This window comes from Hemitrygon akajei, chromosome 14 (genome assembly GCF_048418815.1).
Source record: "Hemitrygon akajei chromosome 14, sHemAka1.3, whole genome shotgun sequence".
Classification (NCBI taxonomy): Eukaryota; Metazoa; Chordata; class Chondrichthyes; order Myliobatiformes; family Dasyatidae; genus Hemitrygon; species Hemitrygon akajei.
In genome coordinates, this window is record NC_133137.1 from 91,131,796 (window position 1) to 91,157,611 (window position 25,816).

The 25,816-nt window shown below is 41.5% G+C and overlaps 1 protein-coding gene across 2 annotated transcripts in view; it reads left to right on the forward strand.

Moving 5' to 3' along the window:
• Positions 1-1,335: 1,335 nt before the first annotated feature.
• Positions 1,336-25,816, forward strand: part of LOC140738776 (hepatocyte growth factor-like) — a 49,703-nt gene continuing 25,222 nt past the window's right edge. The window contains exons 1-10 of one of the 2 annotated variants that reach the window (XM_073066579.1): positions 1,336-1,538; positions 5,285-5,438; positions 11,638-11,750; positions 15,151-15,265; positions 17,958-18,100; positions 18,402-18,522; positions 19,100-19,218; positions 20,004-20,169; positions 22,324-22,457; positions 23,498-23,600. In XM_073066579.1, coding sequence (XP_072922680.1) covers positions 1,487-1,538; positions 5,285-5,438; positions 11,638-11,750; positions 15,151-15,265; positions 17,958-18,100; positions 18,402-18,522; positions 19,100-19,218; positions 20,004-20,169; positions 22,324-22,457; positions 23,498-23,600 — 1,220 coding nt within the window. In that variant the 5' untranslated portion in view covers positions 1,336-1,486. Of the gene's footprint in view, positions 1,539-1,780; positions 1,878-5,284; positions 5,439-11,637; positions 11,751-15,150; positions 15,266-17,957; positions 18,101-18,401; positions 18,523-19,099; positions 19,219-20,003; positions 20,170-22,323; positions 22,458-23,497; positions 23,601-25,816 lie in introns of those variants that run through there. The other variant, XM_073066580.1, reaches the window with a different exon arrangement.

Sequence of the window (25,816 nt, forward strand, 5' to 3'; positions counted from 1 at the left end):
ACTTGCCCCTCACAACTCCTTTAAAGTTACGCCCTCGCACCTGGTATTAGACAACTTAACCTGAGGAAAAAGATATTTTACCGATCTGTGCCTCTCATAATCTTATAAATCTCCATCAGATCTCCCCTCAGCCTCCATGGCTCCAGACAAAAAACACACCATTTTCTCTAGCCTCCTGTTATAGCACATGCCCTCTAATCCAGGCTGCATCCTGGTAAACCTCTTCTGCACCCTCTCCAAAGTTTCAACATCCTTCCTATAACAGAGCTGCATACAGTCATCCACTTTAGTCTCTATTTACCATTATCTTTGCTTTTTAGTGACCTGGACAATGTTTATCTTAATGAAAATCACAAAAAATTGATTTTCTAGACACTATCAAATTATTGTTTGTAGCAGCATGTGGAGAGCAAATTGGCTCTACCTTTTTTAACAATGCTCTGATGAATACACTTTGCAAGCACTTCGTTGTCAAGTTCCGAGGAATATCCTTAAAAGGAGAGTGAGCAGTATTTAAATCCAGGTCTGTTTCTGGCTTATGCCAGGGGATAAATGAGTGCAAAGGGGCATTGATCCCAAATAACCCAAGTGTCTAAAGAGGTCAGGGCCTCAGGCATTCTCAATGTGCTTCCGACTGCAAGATTCTGATCTTACACTGGAAGCACAGTCCAGAGGCAGATGTTGGGGGTGTACAGCTGCTTTCCTGTAATGTAATAAGTGGCCCAGAAACAGGTTTATCATTTTAGATCGGTATCACTGCAAAACATTAAAAAATCATTTTCTGGGTCCCATTACTGTAATTAATTCCAAATTGCTTGCCTGAGGTGTACACAAGACTGGCAAAGTTTTACAGCAAGTTTTAGTCTCACCAACGGGGTGATTCCAGGAACACCAAATGTGCAACGCTCGTGGTCCCAGTCCTAAATGTCACTACATTTATCATCTGCCCTGTCACAGAGTGCCAGGGTTATTGTGTTATACTCTATAGTCACAGAGTGCAGGGATGTTAAATAAGCAATTAAAAAGTGCGCTAACTTTTATCTACAGCTAATGACGGAATTGTCCGAAATAAGTGACCTTTTACTGCAATGTCTTCAGACAATGACTAAAACAGCTTCTTGCGTTTGTTTTAATTCACTAGCGAAGTAATGTGTTGCAAGACATTAGCTGCAAGATCATGATTCGGTGATTGCTGGTTTCTATATTTAATTCTCTATCGTCTGCCAGGAATCACCGGAACCTCAGCCGTCTTGAGTTTGGAATCCTCCCTCCGCAATGTGTTGACCAAACTATTCCAAATCAGCGGAGCAGCACGGGGACTGGTGGAGACCGGAGAGGGGCGGGGAAGTAACGGGATTGGTTGGATTGGGAACAGATTTTACGGGAATAAAGCGCACTTTCCCGGCTATGTTTGCAAAACATTGCAACAAGACGATAAAGCCCCAAGAGCACCGTCGGATCGTTGCGCGCGTTGCTGACATACATCATGCTGGGGACCGCGAGAATCCTGCTGTGGCTCTGCATCTCCATCCTTGCAGGTTTGGTGTGTCCTACTTTGTATGTGCGTGTGTCTGAAGCGGTGTGGAAGTGGCGGCGGTGACAGCTCACTGGAGGCGCTGAGTGAATCCAGCAGTGCTCACAAACTGATAACGTGAACTTAAATAGCGAGGCGATGTTTGACGGCGGCTGCGAATGTTCCTGAAGGAGTCAAACTCCGAGGGCGCTTGAACTGTGATAATGCAACTGTAGGAACTTTGTTACTGTGGAGAAGACATACTTTTGAGAGACAATTAGTGGCTGTTATTCAGAATTGGAATGGGCCTGGAGTCTTCAGCGCCTCATCTCAGGTTGCACCTCACTTATTGGAAATGGCTTGGGTTAGTTCTCCGTCCATCGCAATGAACAACTCGGGTCCTTTCGGGAAAATGCTGAATGAAATGTTACCCCTCTCTCACCAGCCACTGGACCGTCAGTGCAGACACTGATGCAGGGTTCTGTTTAACCTCTTCACCGCCTTGTATTATTGGAAGTTTTTTTTTGTGGAACGTTGGCTGATTTTACGGAACCGTCAATGGGGAACTCCATATTTGTTCCGTTTGAGGTGACGGTCCTCCCTACCCCACAGCCCGTCTTATTCTGAATGTCTCATTGATAAAGAATATGCAGCGAAGCGTCCGAGGAGATTGTGATGCTCCCTGGGGACTATTCCCTCCTGTGCTGTCATTGAAAGTTAGGTGGAGTTTTTTTTTCTGAGAGTGGCTGAGTCCTACCTGCTAACTTTGCAGCTGTCCAAAACTCAACCAACCCCTTATCGGGGCAGAGTGTAGGGACTCTCCATCCCTCTTACCTCTTCCGCTACCATCCTTTGGGTTTTATTCAAAAGTAAACATGGAAGAGCTAAACCAATCTCACTCTTCCTACTGATGAGATTCTGTCTTTAATGAATGAATTCATTTAGGGTGACAGTCCTGACTGGCAGAAAAATGTATTTGATTGTGTTTTGTTCGATGTGGCGCAGAAACTTCTTCACTTGGAGCCTGCCCAGATAGCTAGCACTTACTCTGCGACAGTAGTTTAATTATGCAGAGTCGCTATTGACCTTAACAACTGAATCAAGCCCAAGTACACATTTTGCTGTTGTCATCTTTAATTCCATTTGTTTAATTATGATTTAAAAATCTGGCCGGTGCTGGAATGTTAAATGAGGATTGCACTTAGTATGCAGTGCGTCGAGTGTACAATAAGCATTTGGTTTGCATATGCTCTGCACATGGTTTCACGTCTAACACCGATGATTGCTGCTCAGCCTATTAATCAGTTTGATGTTTATAAGCGACTTTTTATTTAACTTTCGGTGAGAGATATCCGAGTCTAGAACACTACAGCGCAGAAACAGGCCCTTCGGCCCATCAAGTCCGTGCCGAACTATGTATCTACCTAGTCCCATCGATCTGAACCCGGACCACAGCTCTCCATACACCTCCCATCCATGTACCTATCCAAATTTCTCTTAAGTGTTGAAATCGAACCCGCATCCATAAATACCCCCGGCAGCTCGTTCCACAACGTTTTACTTTGTGGAAGTGCCATTTCCCTAGTTTAGGAAATCTAATTTGGACTGCTGCTGCTCTTTCCCAGTCCCGATTCTCCGGGGATCTGAGACGAGACCTGGGCGTGGAACTCAGACACGCGAGAAGCAAACTGGGAGCCCCAAAGCCGCTGAAAACATTGGCTGAAGAAAGGCGGTAGAACCGTTGGATGAGTCAAGAAACCGTGTTAAGGTTTCGTGCGGAGACTTTAGATGTGTGATACTTCCCCCATCCACCGTCCCGTCTTAACCGAATTTGACAGGAGAGCGCCCTGACAAGCTGCATCTCCATCTGGTATGGGAACAGCAGAACATGGAACGGAAATCCCCACAAAGGACTGTCAGAATGTCTCCCTACCATCCATCGCGGACATTTATCAGGAGCGCTGCGTACGCTCGGCCCTTAGTATTATCAAGGATCCTACCCGTCCACCCAGTATCCGCTTTGACTTTCTACCATCAGACTCTGATGCGTAAAGACAGGAACGGTCAGGATGGAAAACAGCTTTTTCCCCTCAGGCCTTTAGGCTTCTGAACCACCGCATTGGAAGTGACGCAACTTAATTTGTTATGTAACTTGCAATATTTAATTTATGCATGTCACTTTGTTTATTAAGGGTAATTCATTTGTAGATGTTATTCTTGCTTTCCTAAGTTATTGTGTGTTATTTGCACTTTACACCCTGATCCGGAGAAATGTTGTCTTGTTTGACGACATACATGTGTACAGTTACTTGACAATAAACTTGACTTCACTTTAGTTTGCACCTGTTTGACTTTTTAAAATTTATAATAACAACAAATATGCATTTACATTGCTTCTTGGTCTTCAGAAATAACTTGGCTGCGGCGATCCCTCAGTTCAAATGAAGAGCCAGACCAAATGTAGGCTGGTAATTTGATCGTGTGTTCTGCCAACAAGAACAGTAGAAGATTTGCCAATGTAACTTTTAACCAGCAGGGGAACCCCCAAATGTTGGGTGCCAGCGGGTAAACGGCCAGTGATTTCTTGCACTGTAGGGAGGTATTGGTGGCGCAATTAATGCCAGTGAAGGGCGGATGATGGATAAACATCAAGTAATTCATAAAATAAGACTGAAATTTGCCCTGTGATAATGCACCAGAAAGCTTTCTTTAACGCAGCTTTCCTTGAGCCGGACTTGTGTGTAGTTGGAAGGGACGGTGTAGGGTGCTCTTTGAAGATCCAGCTGCTTAGCTAAACTTATCGTCAACTGTCGCCGCTGAAATGAGTTGTCATCTCTAAGTTTTAGAAAATTTGCTGTTGAAAGGAATAGCATGTTTGAAGACTAGGCGACTGTGAGAATTCTTATTGAAGGAGAGTGGAGTAAACAGAATATTAACATGGATTAATGCTGTTTCAGTTTTGGCAAGCTACCAGAGACTATAATACAAGAGTAAACACTGGGAGAATTAGCGATTGCCATCGGGCAGGTCATTTTGGAATAAATGATGTGCACCAGAACGTGCAGATTTTGCAAAAAGCATTTGAGAAGGTGCTGCTTGAAACTTGGAATAAAGACACACTGCCTAAGTGATTATTGGAAGCACTAAAGGAATGTGTTGCAATTACGTTTATCAAAGGAGAAAGAATGGAATTACGTTAGGGTCAACTCTTATTTACTCTGTGTTTTACTTGATTTGGAAATAAGTAGTATTAGACTTGACCAAGGAAGTTAAATTTTAGGGGAACCTGGCGTGCTCTACTGACTGATGACAGGGCGGCCTTGACGGCAAACTGGGAGTTGTAGTTCTGTGCTAAATGGCGGAGTTCAGGTAGATCAGAGGTAGGAAAGGTTTATTCGTGGGATTAGAGGGCTACTGATAAGCTGAACGCAAAGGTCAATAAAGTATATGGCTAAAAACAAACACTTCTCAATAAGGCTCGTCCTTTGTTTCCGGTGAATGAAGTGAACAAATTAGGATTTCACTTTGTATCCAGTGTCCTTAAGGATTGCCCTCTATACGTGGTCTAAGGAACATAAAACTAATACTAATTTTCCAGAAGACTTTGAGCTATCGAGCAAGTCTTAGACACCCCAGATTAAGAAGAATAAACACTGCATCAGAACTCAATCCTGCCCTGTGTTTGCCATTGCTGTGGTCAATTAACGACCTTGGTTCAAGGTACAGAAGTAATTGTAATTTGTTTAATATTTATTTTCCCTTTCTTTTCAGTGGATGTATCCATGACAGCAAAAAATGCCCTTCATGAGTTCCTGAAAACATCTGGATTTCAGCTGATTAAGTCCTTACCGCATAAGACTCAGGGATGTCGCTCTGTTGAGCAATGTGCAAAGCGGTGTATAAAATACAAGAGATTTGTTTGCAGGTAAATGAGCATTGAATATTACAGGCGAAGTATAATCTGGGCATTACACGTAACACAATTGGAATATGTGGAGCTGCATGCCACTGAACAGCCTGATTGTTCCCACCTTATCAACCTTCCCTTCTAGCATCCATCCCTAGTTTCCCACTGTCACTTAAATGCCTCAGACGCTTAAAATCTCCTTGGTATCTCAGCAGTTGTTGCTTAGTGCTTCCTGAGTGGATCTGACTGAAGTTAGCAGAACAAAGAATTCTATGAGAAGTACTATGGAGATGCAATGATGCTCTGCACTTCCCTCGGTGTCCAAAGCCGCTCTCAGTAAGTGGAGCATTACTCCAGTTGATCACAGGGGAAGCTAGTTCTGATTTACTTTGATGCATTGGATGGAAGCCATTGCAAAAAACCCACCTTGCCTTGAAATGGTTTTAAGGTCTAGAACTACATTCTGAATTCATTCTTCGCTCTCCATCAAAGTTTCTTGGTATTAATGAACTTTACTGATGACAAAGTCACTGCACATGTACTGTATGTAATGTGGACTTGAACTGGCAATTTAAACAGCCTGAAATTGTAAGTAGGTTCTTCTCTTTCATTTTAATTTGATACATATGTGTTCCCAGAATTTTTATTGGTTCATTATGTTGGCTGGTATGATCAGAAAATATTTTGATAGTGAAATTATGTATGCAGAATGAAGGCATAAGTTTCCATGTTACATCCATTTATCTGTTCATTCGCCCATGTAGACATCAGAATAAACATTGTACATAGATCCTCCCTCCCTTAAGTATTCGTTTTCACCATTCCAGTTTGAGCAGCTGACCCACGCAAACACATAACTTCCACATTGTTGCTTTGTGGTGGGGTGTGGGCAGTGGAGATAGCAAGCATATGATGTGAAGGTGAAGGAAAGGGTGGAAGTGTGTGGGAGAGATCAGTTGGAGATGAAATAGAGACAAGATTCTCAAACATGGGGAAATCTGCAGATGCTGGAAATTCAAGCAACACAAAATGCTGGTGGAACTCAGAAGGCCAGGCAGCATCAATAGGAAGACGTGCAGTCAATGTTACGGGCCGAGACTCTTCATCTTAGTCCTGACAAAGGGCCTCGGCCTGTAACGTTGACTGTTTGTACTTCTTCCTATAGATGCTGCCTGGCCTGCTGCTTTCCACCAGCATTTTGTGCGTGTTGCTAGAGACTAGATTCATTACTCTTGGAAGGTTTTATCCAGAGAGCCTGCTTTGATGTAGAGGTTCAAGTGTGAGTTGGGAGGGTTGTTGGAGACTGTATTGTGATATGGAGGAAATGGAAATCAGTGCCATGCAGCCAGGTTGGAGAGAAATCTAATCTGAATGGGGTATGGAAAAAGAGGAGAGTCCAGCAGAAGCTCTGATGAAAGATTCATGTAGTCTTTAATGGAGTAAACAGAAAGATATTAAAGTAGGGGAGCTTGGCAGCATTACTGTGAGTAAAAAGAGTATAATGACCTCAGACTTGATTATGTCACAATATTCGTTCAGCTCTACATGATTGACCTTTCCCTGGAGTGAAGATAATAACCACATTTAGGTCATATCCTGTTTCTCTGGAAATTTCGCTTTTCCAGGTCAAATCTGCATCAAGTGATTTCAAATTTCAAATTCAAAGTAAATTTATTATCAAAGTACGTATATGATACCATACATAACCGTGAGATTCATTTTCTTGTAGGCATTCACAGCAAATCCAAAGAAACATAATAGAATTACTGAAAAACCATAAACAACAAAAGACAACAAATTGTGCAGATACAACATGAAAGAAAAACAATCAAAATGATAAAAAAAAAAAAAAAATAAAAATAAATATCAGGAATATGAGTTGTAGAGTCCTTAAAAATGAGCTCATAGATTGTGGGATCAGTTCAGTGCTGGGGTGAGCGAAGTAGAGTGAAGTTATCTCCTTTGGTTCAACAGCCTGATGGTTGGGGGGTAATAACTGTTGCTGAACCTGATAGAGTGGGACCTAAGGATCCTGTATCACCTGCCTGATGGCAGCAGTGGAACGAGAGCACGGCCCGGGCAGTGGAGGTCCTTGATGATGGATGCTGCTTTCCTGCAACCATGCTCCTTGTAGATGTGCTCAATGGTGGGGAGTGTTTTAACTGTGATGAACTGGGTTGTATCCACTATCTTTTGCCATGCAGTGTGGTTGGATTGGACAACATTGATCATTCCAGGACCAACCGCACTTAAGATGTGCTGCTCTGGACTGGGAGTTCATTAAGTCCCATTTTCCCTCTTCTCCTTCACGCAGCTCCAAGCTCTGCAGCTTCTTGGCCTAATAGATCTCAGCCACATTCCGATTTGATGTGGCAAGTCCTTCCTTCAAATTCTGACCTCTGAGTACCTATACTGGATGCTGAGTAGCACTGAGGCACATCTGTGGTAGTGAAATGGTCCATGCATCCAGAGACAGCAATGCAAGTGAAGAGGAATTTGAGAAACAACTAATTCATAAAGCTGGATTTGTGGAAGTGATTTAGAATTATTCTGTACAGAAACAGCTCCACTGATCCATGCCAACTGAATATCCACCCGAGCTAGTCCCATTTGCCCGTGCTTGTCCATATCCTTGTAAACCAATCCTATCAATTTATCTGGCTTAAAAGTTTTTATTGTAGCAGCATTAACCACTTCCTCTGGCAGCTCATTTCATACATTCTCTCATGTTTAAAAAAAACACTTCAAATTCCTATTAAATATTTTCCCTGTCACTTCAAACTAGCTCTTGATTCCCCAACCCTGGAAAGAACACCTGAATGTGTTCAGCCTACCTATGCTCCTCATCATTTTATTACTCATCTGCGATCATCTCTCAGTTTCCTTTGCTTCAATGAAAAGTTCTAGTCTGTCTACCCTCTCACTGTAACTCAGTCCCTCGAGTCCTAGCAATGGACACGTAAGGTTACTTAAAAAAATACCCGCAGTGGCTTGAAATTGATGTCGGGTGATGGTGAAATGTGGCCCATTTTATAAAGTCATCATTCTCTCGTCTCTGTTGGAATTAATTAATAGGTGGGAGCATCATAGAGATTTGTGTGATCTGGTGCACAGTCAGTGGCCACTTTATTAGGCTCAGGAGTGTGGTCTTCTGCTGCTGTAGCCCCTTCACTCCTAGGTTCAATGTGGTGTTCATTCAGAGATGTTCTTCTGCACACCACTGTTGAAGTGCATAGTTATTTGAGCTACTGTTGCCTTCCGGTCAGTTTGAACCAGTCTGGTCATTCTCCTCTGACCTCTCTCATTAACAAGGCATTTTTGCCCACAGAACTGCTGATCGCTGGATGTTTTCTTTGGTTTTTTTTGCACCATTCTCTATAAGCTCTAGAGACTGTTGTGTGTGAAAATCCCAGGAGATTCTAAAATAGTCAAACCACTGTCTGGCACCAACAATCATTCTATGGTCAAGGTCACTTAGATCAATTTCTTCCCAATTCTGATGTTTGGTCTGAATAATAACTGCAATTCTTGACCATGTCGGCATGCTTTTATGCATTGAGATGCTGCCACATGATTGGCTGATGAGATATTTGCATGAGCAAACAGGTGTGCAGGCATCCCTAATAAAGTGGCCACTGCTGTGAAACTGAAACACCTTCAAAGGAAGCATTAAGTTAAATACATTTATTTCTTCAATATTAGCTTCCAGAGTATTTTGTTTCTGAGGTAGTGAGTACTGGGAAAAATAATATTGAGGCAACTTAATTAGGCTTCTAGTTCATAACATCAGAGTTGAAGGGAATTGGAAAATAACTTGACATGCTGATATATCAGCAGCTTTTTCCTCTTCTCTCAGGAAAGCCCTGGCAACGTAGAGCCTTACACAATCCACAAGTTCCCATTTATCCTTCAGATTCTCTCTCCCAAATGGTCTTGGAAAGACTTCCACATGAGTCAAATGACAAAATGGGCATTTTGTAGCAACTTAAATACTGCTTTAGATGACGTTAGCTAGTTAGGCATAGATTAGCAACAAACTTGTGATAGGCACGGAGATATACAGCATGAAAACAGGCCCGTCAGCCTGATTCATCCATCCATGCTGAATGAATTGACTAGCTACACTTTCCCATTTTCCTGCCTTTGGCCTATATCCTTCTGTTCCTTTCCTATTCATGTACCTGTAAACTGTTTTTCAAACACTGTGATTGTATCTGCCTTGACCATCTCCTCTGCCAGTTTGTTCTATATACATACCACCTAAAATGTGAACAATCTACTTCTCAGCTCGCCTTTAAAACTTCCCCATTTCAGCCTAAACCTATGCACCCTAGTTTTAAAACTTCGCATTTTAACTTTGCGTTTGTGACTATTTAACCTATGCTCGTCATATTTTATAAATTGGTAAACTGTCAGAAGTACTGAGGTACAGTCAAAAACTTACATACCATCCATACAGATCATTTCATTACAACAGAACAATGAGGCAGTGTTGGGTAAACAATAACAGAATGCAGAATATAGTGTTACAGTTACAGTAAGGGCTATATGGCAAGCAGTAAGGTATAAATTGGGAACAGGGTAGATTGTGGTGGCCTGTCTTACTAAGGGATGGTTCAATTGTCTTATAAGAGTGAGGTAGATGTTGTCCTTGAGCCTGGTGGTACATGCTTTCAAGCTTTTGTATCTGCTGCTCAATAGGAGCAGAGAGAAGAGGGAATGACCATGATGGTTAGGGTCTTTGATTATGTTGGTTGCTTGACCAAGGCAGCAAGAAGTACACACAGTCCATGAAGGGGAGATTGGTTTTTATAGTGTGCTGAACTGTTTCCACAACTTTTTTAAAACAAATTTATTCAACAACTGGCACTATGGAATTTAATCAGGACTTTCTAAGCTATTTACAGTTTGAATATTTGAATCCCTGAGAGGCTCGTTGTTCTCGGAGATCCCCCGTTGTGCCCACCGAGTCTGAGTGCTCCTTCTCCAAGAGCAGCTCGGCACGAATGCGACTCGGGAAGAGGGGCGGGCAATTGGCTTGGGCTGAGCTCTTCACTACCTGCCGCCCGGATCGGTGAGGGACTGGCTTGGCAACCCAGGAGCAAAGTGAGCAGGAGATCCCCTGAGTGACCTTTCGCCTGCTGATTCCAAAACTCTCTGCAGCTCACTGCAGTCATGGGCAGAACAGTTGCCATATCAAGCAACGATATATCCAGATAGGATGCTTTCCACAGTGCTTCAATAACAATTGGTGAGGGACAGTGCCAAATTTCTTTAGCCTCCTGAAGAAGTAAAGGCATTGGTGAGCTTTCTAGGTTCTGTTATCTATGTGTTTGGACCAGAACAGGCTGTTGGTGATATTCACTCCTAGCAATTTGATGCTCACAACCCTGTTGGCCTCAGCGCTGTTGTTGTAAACAGAAGTGCTCCCATTCCTGAAAGCGATGGCCAGCTCTTTTGTTCTGCTGATATTCAGGGAGAAGTTGTTGTCATGACACCACATAACTCAGCTCTGTATCTCCTTCCTGTCCTGCAATTCATTTTTCTCTGAGATGTGACCCATCTTTTGGAAAGTTTAAATGGAGTTAGAGCAGAATCTGGCCATAAAAGCATGAGTGCATGGGGAATTGAGTAGGGGGCGAAGGGTGTAACTATCTGGGGCAATGGTGTTGAGAATAATTGAGGTGTCGCTCCCTATCCTGACCGGTTGTGGTCAGTTGGTTAAGAAACCAGGGATCCAGTTGCAGGCTCCTGCACTCGAGTCAGAACAATCCTAGGCTATCCGATCACTTGAAGCCTTATCATTCAGACCACATCCTGCAACATCACTGCCGAACTCTTTTTGGGGCTACCACATCTTTTCTACAGTGCGGTGACCAGAACTGCTCACAATCGGTTAAGCTGGGCTGACCAATGTCTGGTACAACTGCAGTATGATACCACAACACTAACTCAAAAGATCACAGAAGCAAGAGTAGAATGAAACCTCGTTTGTTCTTAAAATTGCACATACTTTTGCACCAGCGTAATGGGACTTTTTCAGATGATTTTGTGTGAGTGAAGCATTGGTGTCGTATGTTTATTTGTGTGTTCTGCATCTGGATCGGATAATTCCATTACTCCTTCCAGCTAGTTTCACTTTGGCAGGAGGTGGTTTACTTCTAGTCCTGTGATGGGTCTAAGCAAAATGGGACTAACTCGCTGTTTTGGTTTACAGGGCTTTTTTATTTGTTAACGGAGAGAAGAAATGTCACTTGCTGTCATTTAACAGCAAAACAAAAGGAGTAAAAGGGAAGCAGATTACAGAATGTGACCTGTATGAGAGAAAAGGTAAGGTCAGTGAAACTGAAGCAGTGCCTGATATGATTTAGGAAGCACGTACTTGCAGGCTAATTGTTAATTGGGAGGTGGCGGGAGCATGCAAGTTAGGAGCTGGAGTAGCCTAGGACTTACTCTGCCATTTAGTAATATGGCTGATCATGTTGTAATTGTAACTCTGTATTCTTCTTCAAAAAAGGGGGCTTCCCTTCCTCCACCATCAATGCTGGCCTCAACCGCATCTCTTCCATTTCACACATGTCTGCCCTCACCCCTCCAGGGATAGGGTTCCTCTTGTCCTCACCTACCACCCCACCAGTCTCCAGGTCCAACATATAATTCTCCTTCACTCCCGTCATCTCCAATGAGATCCTGCCAGCAAGTACATCTTTCCCTCCCCCCACACCCCACTTTCTGCTTTCCGCAGGGCTCGCTCCCTACATAACTCCCTTGTCCAGTCATCCCTTCCCACTGATCTCCCGCCTGGCATTTTTCCTTGCAAGTGGAGCAAGCGTTACACCTGCCCCACTACCATTCACGGCCCTAAACCCTCTTTCCTGGTGAGGTACACTTTGCCTGTGTGTCTGCTGCGGTCATCTACTGTACATGGTTCTCCTGGTGTGGCCTCCTGTATATTGGTGAGATCTGACATAGATTGGGAGTATGCTTCGCCGAGCACCTATGCTCTGTCCGCCAGAAAAGGCGGGATCTCCCAGTGGCCACCCATTCTGATTGCACTTCCATTCCTGTCCGGACATGTCAGTTCATGGCCTCCTCTACTGTCGCGATGAGGCCCCACTTAGGTTGGAGGAGCAACACTTTATATTCCGTCAGCGTAGCCTCCAGTCTGATAGCATGAGCATCGATTTCTTGAACTTCCAGTATTTCTCCGCACCCCCAGCCTTGCTTCATCACTCCCCATCCCTTCTCCCCTCGCTCATCCTATCTCCTTACCTGCCCATTACCTCCCTCTGGTGCTCCACCTCCTTTTCTTTCTTCCATGGCCTTCTATTCTCTCCAATCAGATTCCCCCTTCTCCAGCCCTGTATCTCTTTCACCAATGAACTTCCCAACTCTTTACTTCACCCCCCCCCACAGTTTCACCTGTCACCTTAAGTTTCTTCCTCCCTTCCCACCACTTCTAACTCTGACTCCTCTTTTTTTTTTCTCCAGTCCTGATAAAGGGTCTCAGCCTGAAATGTCGACTGTTTACTCTTGTTTATAGATGCTGCCTGGCCTGCTAAGTTCCTCCAGCATTGTGTGCGTGTGTGTTGTCCTGCCCTCACCCCAGGCAACCTTTTAACCCTCATTTATCTAACATTGCCTTAAAATATTCCGACACTCTTTTACTGAAAATGACTGAAACAGAGCTTCAGTCCTCAGTAAAAGGCCATGCGGCCCACCATGTCCGTGTTGCTCTTCTATATACAGTACAAATCCTATTTAGCTGCATCCTTTCGGCTCCTCCCTGCCATGCCACTTCACGTTGTCTGGTCCTCTTCTAATGTCTCCGCTTGATCTTGTCGTGTGATTCCCCGATTGCTTGCCTCCTCGTTCTGTATATCCTGCTACCCATTCAGATCAGCTCTAGTTTAAAGCTATTATCGTGCATGCCATGTACAACCCTGAGATTCATTGTCTTGTTGGCACCTGCGGGAAGATAAAGGAATCCATTAAAATTCATGAAAAGCCGTACATAACAAAGCCTCTGCACCATATTCCCCTTTTCAGTTCTTCTTGCCCAACACCGTAGTTTACCCCTTTCAAATCTGTCTGAGCTTCACCCTGCCCGGTCAGTTTGCTAGATGCAGTTGGGCCATCCTGCCGCCCCTGTGCCGCCTGCTAATTCTGAGCCCTACCTGGTTCACTCAACCTGTTCTTGCTTCACCCAACCTCGTCCGCCGACTTGTCACTCAGCATCTATTCGTAGGGCCCAGTCATATCTTATTATTTTCCGGGTTCCTTGGTTAGTTGCTCCTTCACTCTGTCTATCCCTGCTCCTGGTTCAGCCCTACACGGTGTGCTCGGCAGTCACACCTTATGTCCGCTCACTCGCACTTCACTGTATCCCTTCCATATCCACTTGGGCTTCATCTTGCCCAACCTGCACCTACTTTGCCCTTTACACTCCGGGTTATCCTGCATTTTCTCTTCCACCCTCCTTACGTGGTTCACTCTCGCTTTGCTCTGCCTTCTCGACGGCATCTCCTCTTTGTCCGGTCCACTTCCCATCATCCTGCTCTCCCCACTTCATCCTGTGGTGGAAGGGTGTCCTAAATATTTTCTCTCGGTGGTGTTACACCCTCTGAGAGAAAGTGTCACTTCCCGAACGTGTAACAAGTAGTTGTAGATTCTCCTGCGAGAAAGCATCCTCTCCTGAGGACGTCAAGATTCTTTAAGGACTCGTATCGTTGCCTCTCATTCTCTTATGAGCCCAGCATGTCCCATGTTTGTGCATTCAGGTATCAGTCTAATCAACCTTTTCTGAACTGTTTTCATTGAATCTATATCTTTATTTAAATAATGAGAAAAATATTGTGCAGAGTATTTCAGATAAGTCTCACCAATGCCCTGTATAACGGAAGTACTGGTATTTAATTGCACTCACAGTGAACAATTTTCTGTAACATATTGTGGCACAGAAGCCATTTGCCCATAATGGTTCAGAGCAGAGCTATCAGTACCATTCCTCTGTCTTAATCCTCTGTAATCCCCTTGCCCATTAATCTAATGAAGGCATAATTCACAGTGTACAATTTTCTCATCTGCAGGTTTTGGAAGGGGAAGGTGTGTGGATCATTCAGTCAAAATTGATTTGGTTACAGAGAGGACAGGCACACTCCACGCAGACAGTTGCCCAGTTCGGGCTCGAACCTAGGCTCTTGCAGCTGTGACGCATTCCTAGTCACTTGTGTATTTGGCCATTAAAATTCTTGTTTAAGTTATCCACCCTTCTTTAATTTCCATTATTGATTTCTTAATCTCATTTCTATTTTCCTAGCACTCATTCTATTAACCCTTTTGTTTTTAAGAAATCTGCAGAAACTCAGATGTACTTGGGATGGATCCATTAACTTTTGAAAGATAATTTTTATTTCATGACCTAATTTGCTGGTTCCCCCTTTCCCTCACAAGGTCCCTTACTTTAAAATATCATCTGAAGAATGATGACCATAATGTAAAGTGAGGGGATTTTTCTTATGATGATGAAATTCTTCCTCCTTGTCTGTTATGTGTATTAGGTAGTCAAGCAGCATTGGCAAGAAAGGGGATAGTAGCTCACTACTTGTCTTATCGTTGTGTACATTTGAAAGTTTTTCATTTAGAAAAATGCTTCCTTTAATACATATTGCATTAGATGAGATGTATTAATTTATGTTTGGTATGAACAGAATTCTAATTTTATTGGCAGATTTCATTAGAGAATGCATTATTGGGAAAGGAAAAAACTACCAGGGTACAAAGTCAGTGACAGAAAGTGGACAAACTTGTCAGTACTGGAACTCGACAATCCCACATGACCATCGGTAACTTTTAAAAGCGTACTCGGACTTGAAATATGTTATTTATTTCATTAATGGCAACTGTTCCAAAGGAGCTATACTCCCCATGTTTATGTTCATTTGACATGGTCGTGAACGTGCTTAACAGTTACATACTTAGGGACTTTCCATTTCTTTTGTTTTACAATGTGCAGTGTTTTTTAAACCTCATTTAGTTACTGATCTTTAATTTACTCTACTTTCTTCTGCTCTTTCAACCTTCCAAAATCTCACCAACCAAAGGACACCAATTACTTTGCCTTGACTGATTAAAGGTGTTCTTGTTGGAAAACTAAGTGACAATAGCAGAAAGTAATTAAGAAAAAAATAATTGGCTACTTAGAAAGGTTACAAACTACCATGAATATAAAACTATGTGTAGAAAAATAGTTTTTAATTCTTAGGTTATGTTAATAAATCTTCCAAAAAGAGAAATGTACTTTTCATTAATCCCTTAACAAAGATTTCAGTCCTCCTGTGTATATGTTATTGACTTATCAGTCCCTAGGGAGGTAATTCAAGCTAAACCTTTGATACTTCCAATATACTTCTTATCACTCACAAAAGAATGCTCTTGTTCTTCGAAGATTAGTAACTTGCAGATGTTCTGACATTTTTATGGCTTTTCTAAGGAAATGTAAAGGAGATGCACAAGCTTTAGTTTCACTCACAAAATTACTTCGTGAGCTGATCAGCACTTATTGAAAACATGATAAAGATCCATCTTTAGACATTCTTAGGGATTTTGTCAGAATGTTCATGTAACAACCCTTTATCCATGAAAAGAAATATGCTTTGTAACCATATTTTAATGCTCTTTCCATCCTTCAAAAAGATGTGGATTTTTTTGACCCATGTCACCCGCACAATTCTTGGATTCACTCCTTTCAGTATAAATGTATTTCATTTATATTCAGAACTGTGCATTTACAGGTCTTGTTTCAACTAAAATTAGTAATTATTGTTCATGTAGTTGTTTCTCCCAGTCTGAATTTGACTGAAATTTAAACCAGGTTTCAGAATCTAGTTTTATTACAAAAAACAAAATGTTGGAGTTCAGAATCTGTGGAGATAGAGGTATGGTTAATGTTTTGGCTAAACCCCTACATGTACTTTGTCCATTTTTAGAAACAAAAGTTACAAGTGGATTTTTTTCCTCTATTATAGAAGAGTACAAAACAGGAGCATGACTTTCAGCCCCACTATGTTCTGACAAACCTATCACATTAGCAACCAAATGTCCAACTAATCTAATTCCTTCTCCTCAACTTCATCTCCTGCACGTTCATGTGCCTATATAAGAGCCTTTTGAATACCTCTATCATCTTACCCTCCACCACCACCCCACGCAGCATATTCCAAGCACAAAATGCTCTACTGTCTGCAGGGGGTGAGTGTGGTGTGTGATGGAGACTTTGCCCACATATCTCCTTTGAACCTTAACCCTTCTCACCTTAAATGCATATCCTCTGGTATTAGACATTTCAACCCTGAGGGAAATAAAAAGATACTGACTATATACTCAATCCATGCCTCTCATAATCTTCATAATCCACGGTCAGTGTCCTCTACTCCAGACAAAATAACCCAAGGTTGACCAACCTCTTCTCATTAGCCATGTACTCTAATCCGGGCAGCGTGTCGATAAACATCTTCTGCACCCTCTCCAAAGTCTCAATATCGTTCAAATATGGGGGCAACAGAACTGAATGCAATACTCCAGATATGCCTTAACTAAGGTTTTAGAAAACTACAACACAACATCCTGACTCTGCAACTCAATTCCTCAATTAATAAAGGCGATTATTTTACCCCAGCCCATGGTGGCTTAGTGAACACATGGATTTCAAACTGATGCTGTAATAATTTTTAATTTAATCTTAATACTTAAAGATGATTTCCCAAAAAAAAACCAGAATCAAAACCAGGTTTAATGTCACTGGTAATTAAATAAGTAGTGCAAAGAGAAAGGGAAAAAATAGTGAGGTAGTGTACAAGGGTTCATTGTCCATTCAGAAATCAGATGGCGGAGGGGAGAAAGCTTTTCCTGAGATGTTGAATGTGTGTCTTCAGGCTCCTATACCTCCTCCTTGGTAGTAGCAATGAGAAGGTGAACGAAGATAGAGATATGTAATTCCGACTATCTAAATGCAGCAAATATAATGCTGGCCATTTGGATTGGTGTTTTGAGCTTTCAGAAAAATGGAAAGGGATGAATGCAATCCTTTTTCAACACAGTGTTTCTTATTCTTATTAATTGCACTCGGTTGAAGAATATCTAGGCTGAATCAGATGTTGGTGTCATTCTCCTTTTAGGACATATTGTATGATCAAATGCAGAGTAAAACCCAGTAATAAGTAATTTATTTTCCATTGGTGTCCTTGAATAGACATGTTAATTATGACCAAATCCGGCATTTTCTGTGCTGTTGATTCAATTCATGGAACTGAACTGAGATTTTTCAATCTTAAGCTAGATGACATTTTATTGCACCCGAATGAACTAGATTAAAAGCATGTTCTTGGAGGCGAAAGGAAAGGGACATTGATAAAGTCCAGATGATGCCAAATTTATCTGGTTGCACACTTTGAAATCCAGTATATTTTATGATTTTTTTAGATTGGATATGGGTTGCGTATATCTTTGACTGAATCCAAATTTTATCTGTTTTACTAGGTTCTTGCCTTCAAATAAGTGGAGTAAGCAGCTGCAGGAGAACTATTGCAGGAATCCAAAAGGCGATGAAGGAGGCCCATGGTGCTTTACAACAGATCCAACGATTCGGGCAGAGAGCTGTGCCATTCCGCAATGTTCAGAAGGTAACATGGTCTCTTTTAGCGCTCAGATAATATGAAACTATTTTCCGTAAATGTTAAAATTCCGGATTTAAATATGGTTTGCAGAATTGGTTCAGTGAAATTGAGTGTCTGTAGTTAGAATGTGTATCTCATACTTTTGGATTTGCTTCATGTGATATTTATTGTGTTTTATGAGAGAAAATAACTTTGCTCATAAATATTCCTTCAACTTCAGCCTTTTCATGCTGCCTTTGATTTACATGTCATCATTGGAGAGCATGTTAAAAGCTCTTTTTAAGAATTGTCCTGTTTTGATATTTAGTTGAATGCATGATGTGTAATGGGGAAGGTTACAGAGGACCCATGGACCACACGGTGTCTGGAAAGGAATGCCAGCGTTGGGACCTGCAAGAGCCACATCGACACAGATTCCGCCCTGAACGGTGAGGGACAGAGTAGTGCAAGGATGCTTGCTGTCTCACACTTCATCAAACAAAATGTTTCAAATGACTCAGCTAAGTTGATCCACTTTGCTAGCCATTAAGTGGTATTTAATGCCAACTTGCAGAGTTCAAATTAACAAATAAATAGAGGCTTTGAACTTGGACTGAATGGAAGAATTCACCTGGAATGGGCTCTACAGCTTCTGTCAAGAGTGTTCAGAAAACTTCCCTTAATCTGGCATAATGGAAATCTTGAGGATGGGTAACTTGGATGGGAAAAAAAATCTCAGACTGATGTACTTGCTGTTATAATTTTGCAATGGACCCACGATCATAAAGATTTGCATGAAAGCTGAATGTCACTTCCTTCACTTTCCTGAAATGGCAGTGTTATATAAATATAATATTTCCTCATGTGCAGTTGTTATGTTCCAAAATATTTGTCAGTTTTGTACAACACTCCCTCTTCTTGGGATACATGGAACTTCTTGGGCCAGTTTGAATTTGATTTTTGTTTCTCTATTGCAATGAGAATAATCCAAATCAGCCATTACAACTGTTTTGGTTTAATATGCAGATTTCCTGATAAGGGGCTCGATGATAATTACTGCCGAAATCCAAATGGCCTTGCTAAACCCTGGTGCTATACACTTGACCCCAAGACCCAATGGGAATATTGTTCAATTAAAGAATGTGGTGAGTAAATATTTGTTTCCTTTTTATTGCTAGAAAATAAAGAGAAATTGTCTTCCTACTTACTTGCTCTCCAACTTATGCTGATGTCCCTGGTCCTTGCTGGTCACTTCTCTAACTTATAAAAGCATTCAGTTCTGAGTCTAGTAGTGTGATTCTTATTTTCCTTTGTACTCTACACTAGCTGAGAGGGAAAGGTGCAGTGACTGCAATAAATCTCTTGCATTGAATTGTTAGCAGTTGAACACAGAGGTAATGATCTTTTTAGTGATGTATGGTGTGACTAATATGTGTTATTTGCAAAATCGCCCTTCTCCTGTCTCTGATCATAAATGACTCAGAAACTGAACTTTGGAGTTCAGCTAATCCTTTGGGAACCTAATGGAACCACAGTCACTCCAGGGACTTTTTCAAATGCAGGAGACATTTCAAAGCTTCTCAACTTGTTTTTTTTCTTTCTTTGTGCACTTCCTCAATCTCTATGTTTATGTAATAGATCATTTTGAGATATTTGTTGATTAAAACGTTTATTTATTTTGAGAAGAAACACCTATGAACTTAATTGTCATCATGAATATAATTTAGCATTTCTCTGAAAACTGAGGACTGGAAATTAATTTTATTGACCTGAATATCAGGAGGGAAAAATGTCCAGTGCTAAAGGGCAAAGACAGCTTATTCCTCCCTGTACTTTGCTGGATTTGTGAGCTCAATAATAACTTCCAAGAGTCAAAACAACTCAGTTATCTAAACGACCCTTTCTAAAACTTATCTTTGGAATTTTCCAGTTCACAATTGTGATCATGATTTGGAGATGACCACAAAATGTTTCAAGGGGCTTGGCGAGAGTTACAGAGGAACTGTAAATACCACCCCTTCGGGAATCCCCTGCCAACGGTGGGATTCGCAGACTCCTCACCGTCACACTTTCATTCCTCAGGACTATAAGTGCAAGTGAGTAATCTAGGCTTCAGCTGAAGTTGTAAGCCAAGTGTATGCTTCTTTCTTTCCCTTTTATGACTTAGTAATATTTTCCAGATGGTGTGGTTATTTTTTTTCTCCACACAATATATTTTTATGAGATAATTGCTTTCAACAAGAAGTTGGGAAGAATGTATAAGCCATTCAGTTCATCTGGTCAACTTCAGTATTTATATTCCGTAGGAGTCCTTCTCCCATTGTCCAACTCAGTCACCATATATGTCTATTCCTTTCTTCTCATAAATCTAAGAATTATTAAGAACTTATTTTTACTACTATACTTATAGCACCAGTGAAGCTGGCCATTTGACCTATTGGATCCGTGCTAGCTCTTGGGAGGAATTCATTAGTCCCATTTGCCATACTTGGAGTTGTTGTGTGATAGCAACATAGAAACAGACCTTTCAGCCCAGCTGGTCCATTCTGACTGTATTGCCAGCAAACTGGTCGCATTGGTTTGGCCCATAATTCTCAAAACCTCTCTTACCCATTTATTCATCTAAATGTCTTTTAAATGTTGTGAATGTGCCTGCCTCAACCACTGTTTCTGGAAGCTCATTCCAAATATGCTCCACCCTTTGCACAAAATAGCTGTCCCTGATGTCCCTTTTAAAATATTCTCCATTGATCTTAAACCTATGCCCTCTTGTTTTTAGCATCTTCTCCTTGGCAGAGAAAGATCATGTATTTTCACCTTGTCTACGTCCCTCGTGATCTTATATAACTCTATCTGGTCACCCCTCCGGCCCTCAATTTCCTACGATCCAGGGAATTAAAAAATACCGCTACTTGTAACTCAGGCTTGCAAATCCAGGAAGCATCCTGGAAAATCCTTGCTGAACTCGTTCAATAAAATCAGGGTCACCTAAACAGCACACAATACTCCGAGTTCTTAACTGCAGGCTATTCTCTTTTGCACATCCCATTTAATTATTTTTCTTTGCCATTAGCCTATGCATGCTGATAAATTACCGTGGCCAATCTCCATCATGTCTTAGGAAAGGGAAACGGAAGCCCTCAAACCACTTCACCCCTCCCGTGGGAATCCTGATCAAATGTAGAGAGAATGTGAACATAGATTGCACATAGATCCCTGGAACAGTGATGTAGCAGCACTAACAGAAAACCAGTTTTGATTCTGGCATTCAGTGAAGTCAATTTAGACCATAAGACCATTAAATGTAGGAGAAGCATTCAACCATTCGGCCCATTCAGCCGGTTCTATCATCCATTTGAGAATGACTTATCATTGATAATTGTTATTTAACAATCCAACCTTGTAGCTGTGGTTTCAAACCTTATTAATGTGTGGCCTTCATGTCTTACAGCAGCGGATGAGAAGTTTAAGATCATAATTTAATAGAATTTTGGAAGCAGGCTGCAGCCAATCACACTGTTAGCTGTAACTAATGCAAGGAATCAAGCTTGCTCAGTTTTGATGTTAGCAATAAAATTAATAAACACCCGATTACTTGATTCCTTAAAACATGAAATCCTTCATCCCAGGATAAAGCAATAATTGCAGTTTTGACAAAAGTTAGTATTTAATTAATCGAGGACATTAAAACTGAGTTAAGGAGACAAGTTGGACGTACACTGGATTAAGAAGAGGATATATTAGGTTAGAGTTTGATGAGCAGAAAACAGCATTAACCTTTCCTCATGAAGGCAGTGAATAAGGCAGAATACACGTGAATACAATGGGGAAAATACCTTCTAGTAAAGAGGAGAATTATTCTCAATAACTGACAAATGAAGATTGCTATTTACTGTGGTAGGTTCAGGGAAGTTGTATTGCTCTTCACTCTTTCTGTTAGAATATGTTAGATATTGCAATCCAGGACTGCGTTTTGATCATCTGATACTATAGTGTAGGACTGCTGGCTCAGTGTGCTCCAAATTCTATTAATTATGATAACATAACACAAGAGCTTGGAATTTAGTGGTAAATGTATCATAGACCTTGGGTATTTGAATATATTAATTACTTAGATCTTGTGTATTGAGTTACAAGTGTTGTTCAACATGAATATCATATTTTGTAATTTTGTACGGGGTAAGAGGTCAGTCTTTTCCATTACCCAAGTCTCAGCATTCCTGTAATATTTGCTCATGATTGTTCCACAGAGACCTGAACAAAAATTACTGTAGGAACCCTGATGGAGCGGAAGCCCCCTGGTGTTTCACTACAGATCCTGAAATTCGAATAGCCTACTGTTTTCATATACCACGATGCGAGAAAGAGACTCCCCCTTCTGAAGGTAAAGTGGGCAAGTGGCTCTCTTGATTTTAAATTATCCTAAAATTTTGGGGTGTAGATAATTTCTTTCAATATAAATGAGGGTATTTCTAAATGTGGAGGTATATGTGCTGTATTTGAGTTACTGTTTAAATGAACCTTCCCATGTATTGGATTTGAGTTACTGTCTTTCCCTCAATGTACTGTACCTTCTCACTTTTGATAGAGACTGCAATTATCTTAAGTCGTATGACACAGTAGCATAGTGGTCAGCATAATGTTATTACAAAGCTAGAGACCTGGTTTCAATCCTGCTGCTGTCTGCAAGGATTTTGTATGTTTGCTCAGTGCATTAGTTTCCGCCCACAATCCAAAACCGTGCAGGTTTGTAAGTTAATTGTTGACATTGGTATAATTGGGCAGCATGGGCTCATTGATCCAGAAATAAATGAATGAAATAAAACAAAACCATGAATATAAGAGGGACTGAACAGACCCACATGTGTTCCTGCGCACAAGCTCCAGTGCATGTTGGCATCATGTTGCATGTGGCAGTCAGTATCTGAGAGTGACTTGTCAAACTACAGTTCAGCCAATGGCTTTCTGGTGAGGTCTTCATCAGCATTTCTGAAACCAGCAATTAACAAAACCACACATTAACTTGGAAGGTCCAAAGTGCACAAATTCCACTGCAGGACCTTGTTGACCAGTGGAAAGTGGGAACAGCTGAAATGTTCATTTGGAATTTCCCACGGTATGAGTGAAGTCTAAATTTCAGGGAAAATTTTCAGAAGGTGTAAGTAGGATTTTAGATGTATCAAGTAGAAGAAATGGACAGTGAATGTTTTGCACAGCTGTGCTGTGTTACCTTGTTGTGTTGTCTGCACATTGAGAGAGTCCGGATGAAGTAGTCCTTGTGATATTACATGCATTCTGAGTCAATGGCTTTAAGAGAAATAGATAAAGGAAGTTGTGGGAAAGATGTTGAAAAGAAAGATTAAGATTAGATGAGAATTCAAGTTGGTATCTGAAGATTTACTTCATGTTTTCTTCTTTGTGCAGAGTGTTACCAAGGAAATGGAACAAATTACACAGGAACTGTGGCTAAAACTAGGATTGGCCTATCGTGTGCACCATGGGAAAACTACAGCCAGGACTCCGAAAGGTAAGAGAAACAATTCTGAGAGCTGAGGATTTGGGGGAAGCAAAGGAACAGTGTGCCCTACTATCCAATATTTAGAATGATGAATCACACACACTACCCACCCACACAAACGTCCACACACAGCGCTGGCAATTAAGCATTTCAGATACATATGGGAACAATAAGTTGCCTTACAGGCAAGCTAAATCCACTCCACATCTGCCTAGAAGAAATCACTTGCCTTCTAGTCCTGATCAATCCGTTGCAGGACTTCCAGGTCTGTAGTTAAGCAGTCAATTACCTCCCAGTGCAGCTGACTCCACTGACCTCGGAAGCTACATCACAGCTACTTACCTCGGTTTGGGTTGCAGGGCTGGCAGGAACAATGTGAGATCAACTCCTCCCTCCATTGCCCCAGCTGACTACTAGCTAATATTCTGGCCATTGAGAACAAAGTTGATCTACCAAAGAGAACAGCAGAATTGCTGTGTGATCTATCTTATCTAAACATGGCTTACACCTGCTTCACGTGACGGTTGCACTCAAACTGAGATCTTCTGAATTCACCAGATGGACTGCACGGCATCCTTGAGCAAAGTTTGATTCCTTATTAAACCTGATGGTGCTCAGATATGATGGTCCTGGTGAGCTCCTGCTCAGTCAGCGTGGAATATTCAATGTGTCACCCATACTCCCTGCCACAGGAGTTCATTTCAGCTATCCTGACAGTAGTCTATATTTCCATCCCTGTTAGACGTGAATCTTGCCTTCTGTGGTCAACATTCTTGAAACGGAATAATCTGAGGCCCCCTTCATCTTTGCTGGTGACTTCAACCAAACCAACTTCAAGAGCACGTTACCAAAATACTACCAACATAGTTCCTGTCCCACCAAGGGTCCAAACACCCTTGACCATCAAAGATGCCTACCAAGCCATCCCTTGTCCACACATTGGTAAATTAGACCACTAGGTTGTGCCTCCTCTCCCTGTATACAGGCAGAAGCTGAAACATGAGGATCCAGTACGGAAAGTCATACGGTACTGCTCTGAGGAAGAGATGAGGTTTTACAGGGCTGTTTTGAATTGGTAGACTGGTCCATGTACAAAGCCTCAGCACGCAGCCTCAATGAGTATGTCATTAGCATAACATTTATTACAAGCATGTTGATGATTGTGTCCCAAAGAGGATAAGACAGTTATTCCCAAAGAGTGAACCACGAGTGATCCACTCTCCCCTAAAGTCTAGGATTTCAGCATTCAAATCAGGTGATGCTGACCTTTCCAAGAAATTGCGATATGACTTCAGTAGAGCCATCAGCATAATCAAACACCCCAGGTGTTCTTCTTCCTGCTCCTTCCCAATCAGGCAGGAGATAAAAAACTTTGAATCGTACCACCAGGATAAAGGACAGCTTTTATCTTACTATTATACGACTACTAATAGTTCACTGGGATGATAAAATGGACTCTTCACCTCACAATCCATCTTGTTATAACCTTGCACCTTGCAGTCTACCTGCATTTTCTCTGTAACTGTAACACTTTATTTGGTAGTGTTAGCGTCTTGCCTAGTACCACCTCGATGTACTGTTGCAATAAATTAATCTGTGTGACAGTATGCAGGACAAGCTCAGTACCCTGGTTCAACAGACAGTAATAAACCCATTTAACAATCTGCATTCTGTGGTTTAACCATGCAGTGACATTTATTCTGTTCCAAAAGTAAGTGTCAATCTTTAACATGTTTTTGTATTCTCCACATTCATCATTGATAATAACCCATTCAAGGTGACAATTTTTATTTCTAAACTTAGTAAAACACAGGTTTGTTTCTGCTGATTATTTTTTGAGTAAAGCTTACAGCACTATTGAAAGATTGCTTCAACACTTAACTGATTAAAGGTAGCAGTGACTTGGATGATGGGGTAATTTGCAAAACTTACACAATAGATTGATTACCATTTGTCTTCATTATTTCTAAATACTTTCACACCCTTCTTTCTGAAGAGCAAACACCTTGCTTTAAATATTCCATTGCCCTATTACCAGCATGCCTAGTTTCCCTGCCATTCATTTCCCAGACATATTCTACCCTGAGTAATTGTTTGCAAGAAGTTTGAATCCTTGCAGTGTGTAGCCGTTGTGCTGCTTTTTCCAGATATATTAGGGTGCTGTTAAATCTTGTACCCACTCCACTGCTGAATCAACATTGTACAAATCCAAACACGATTTAAGC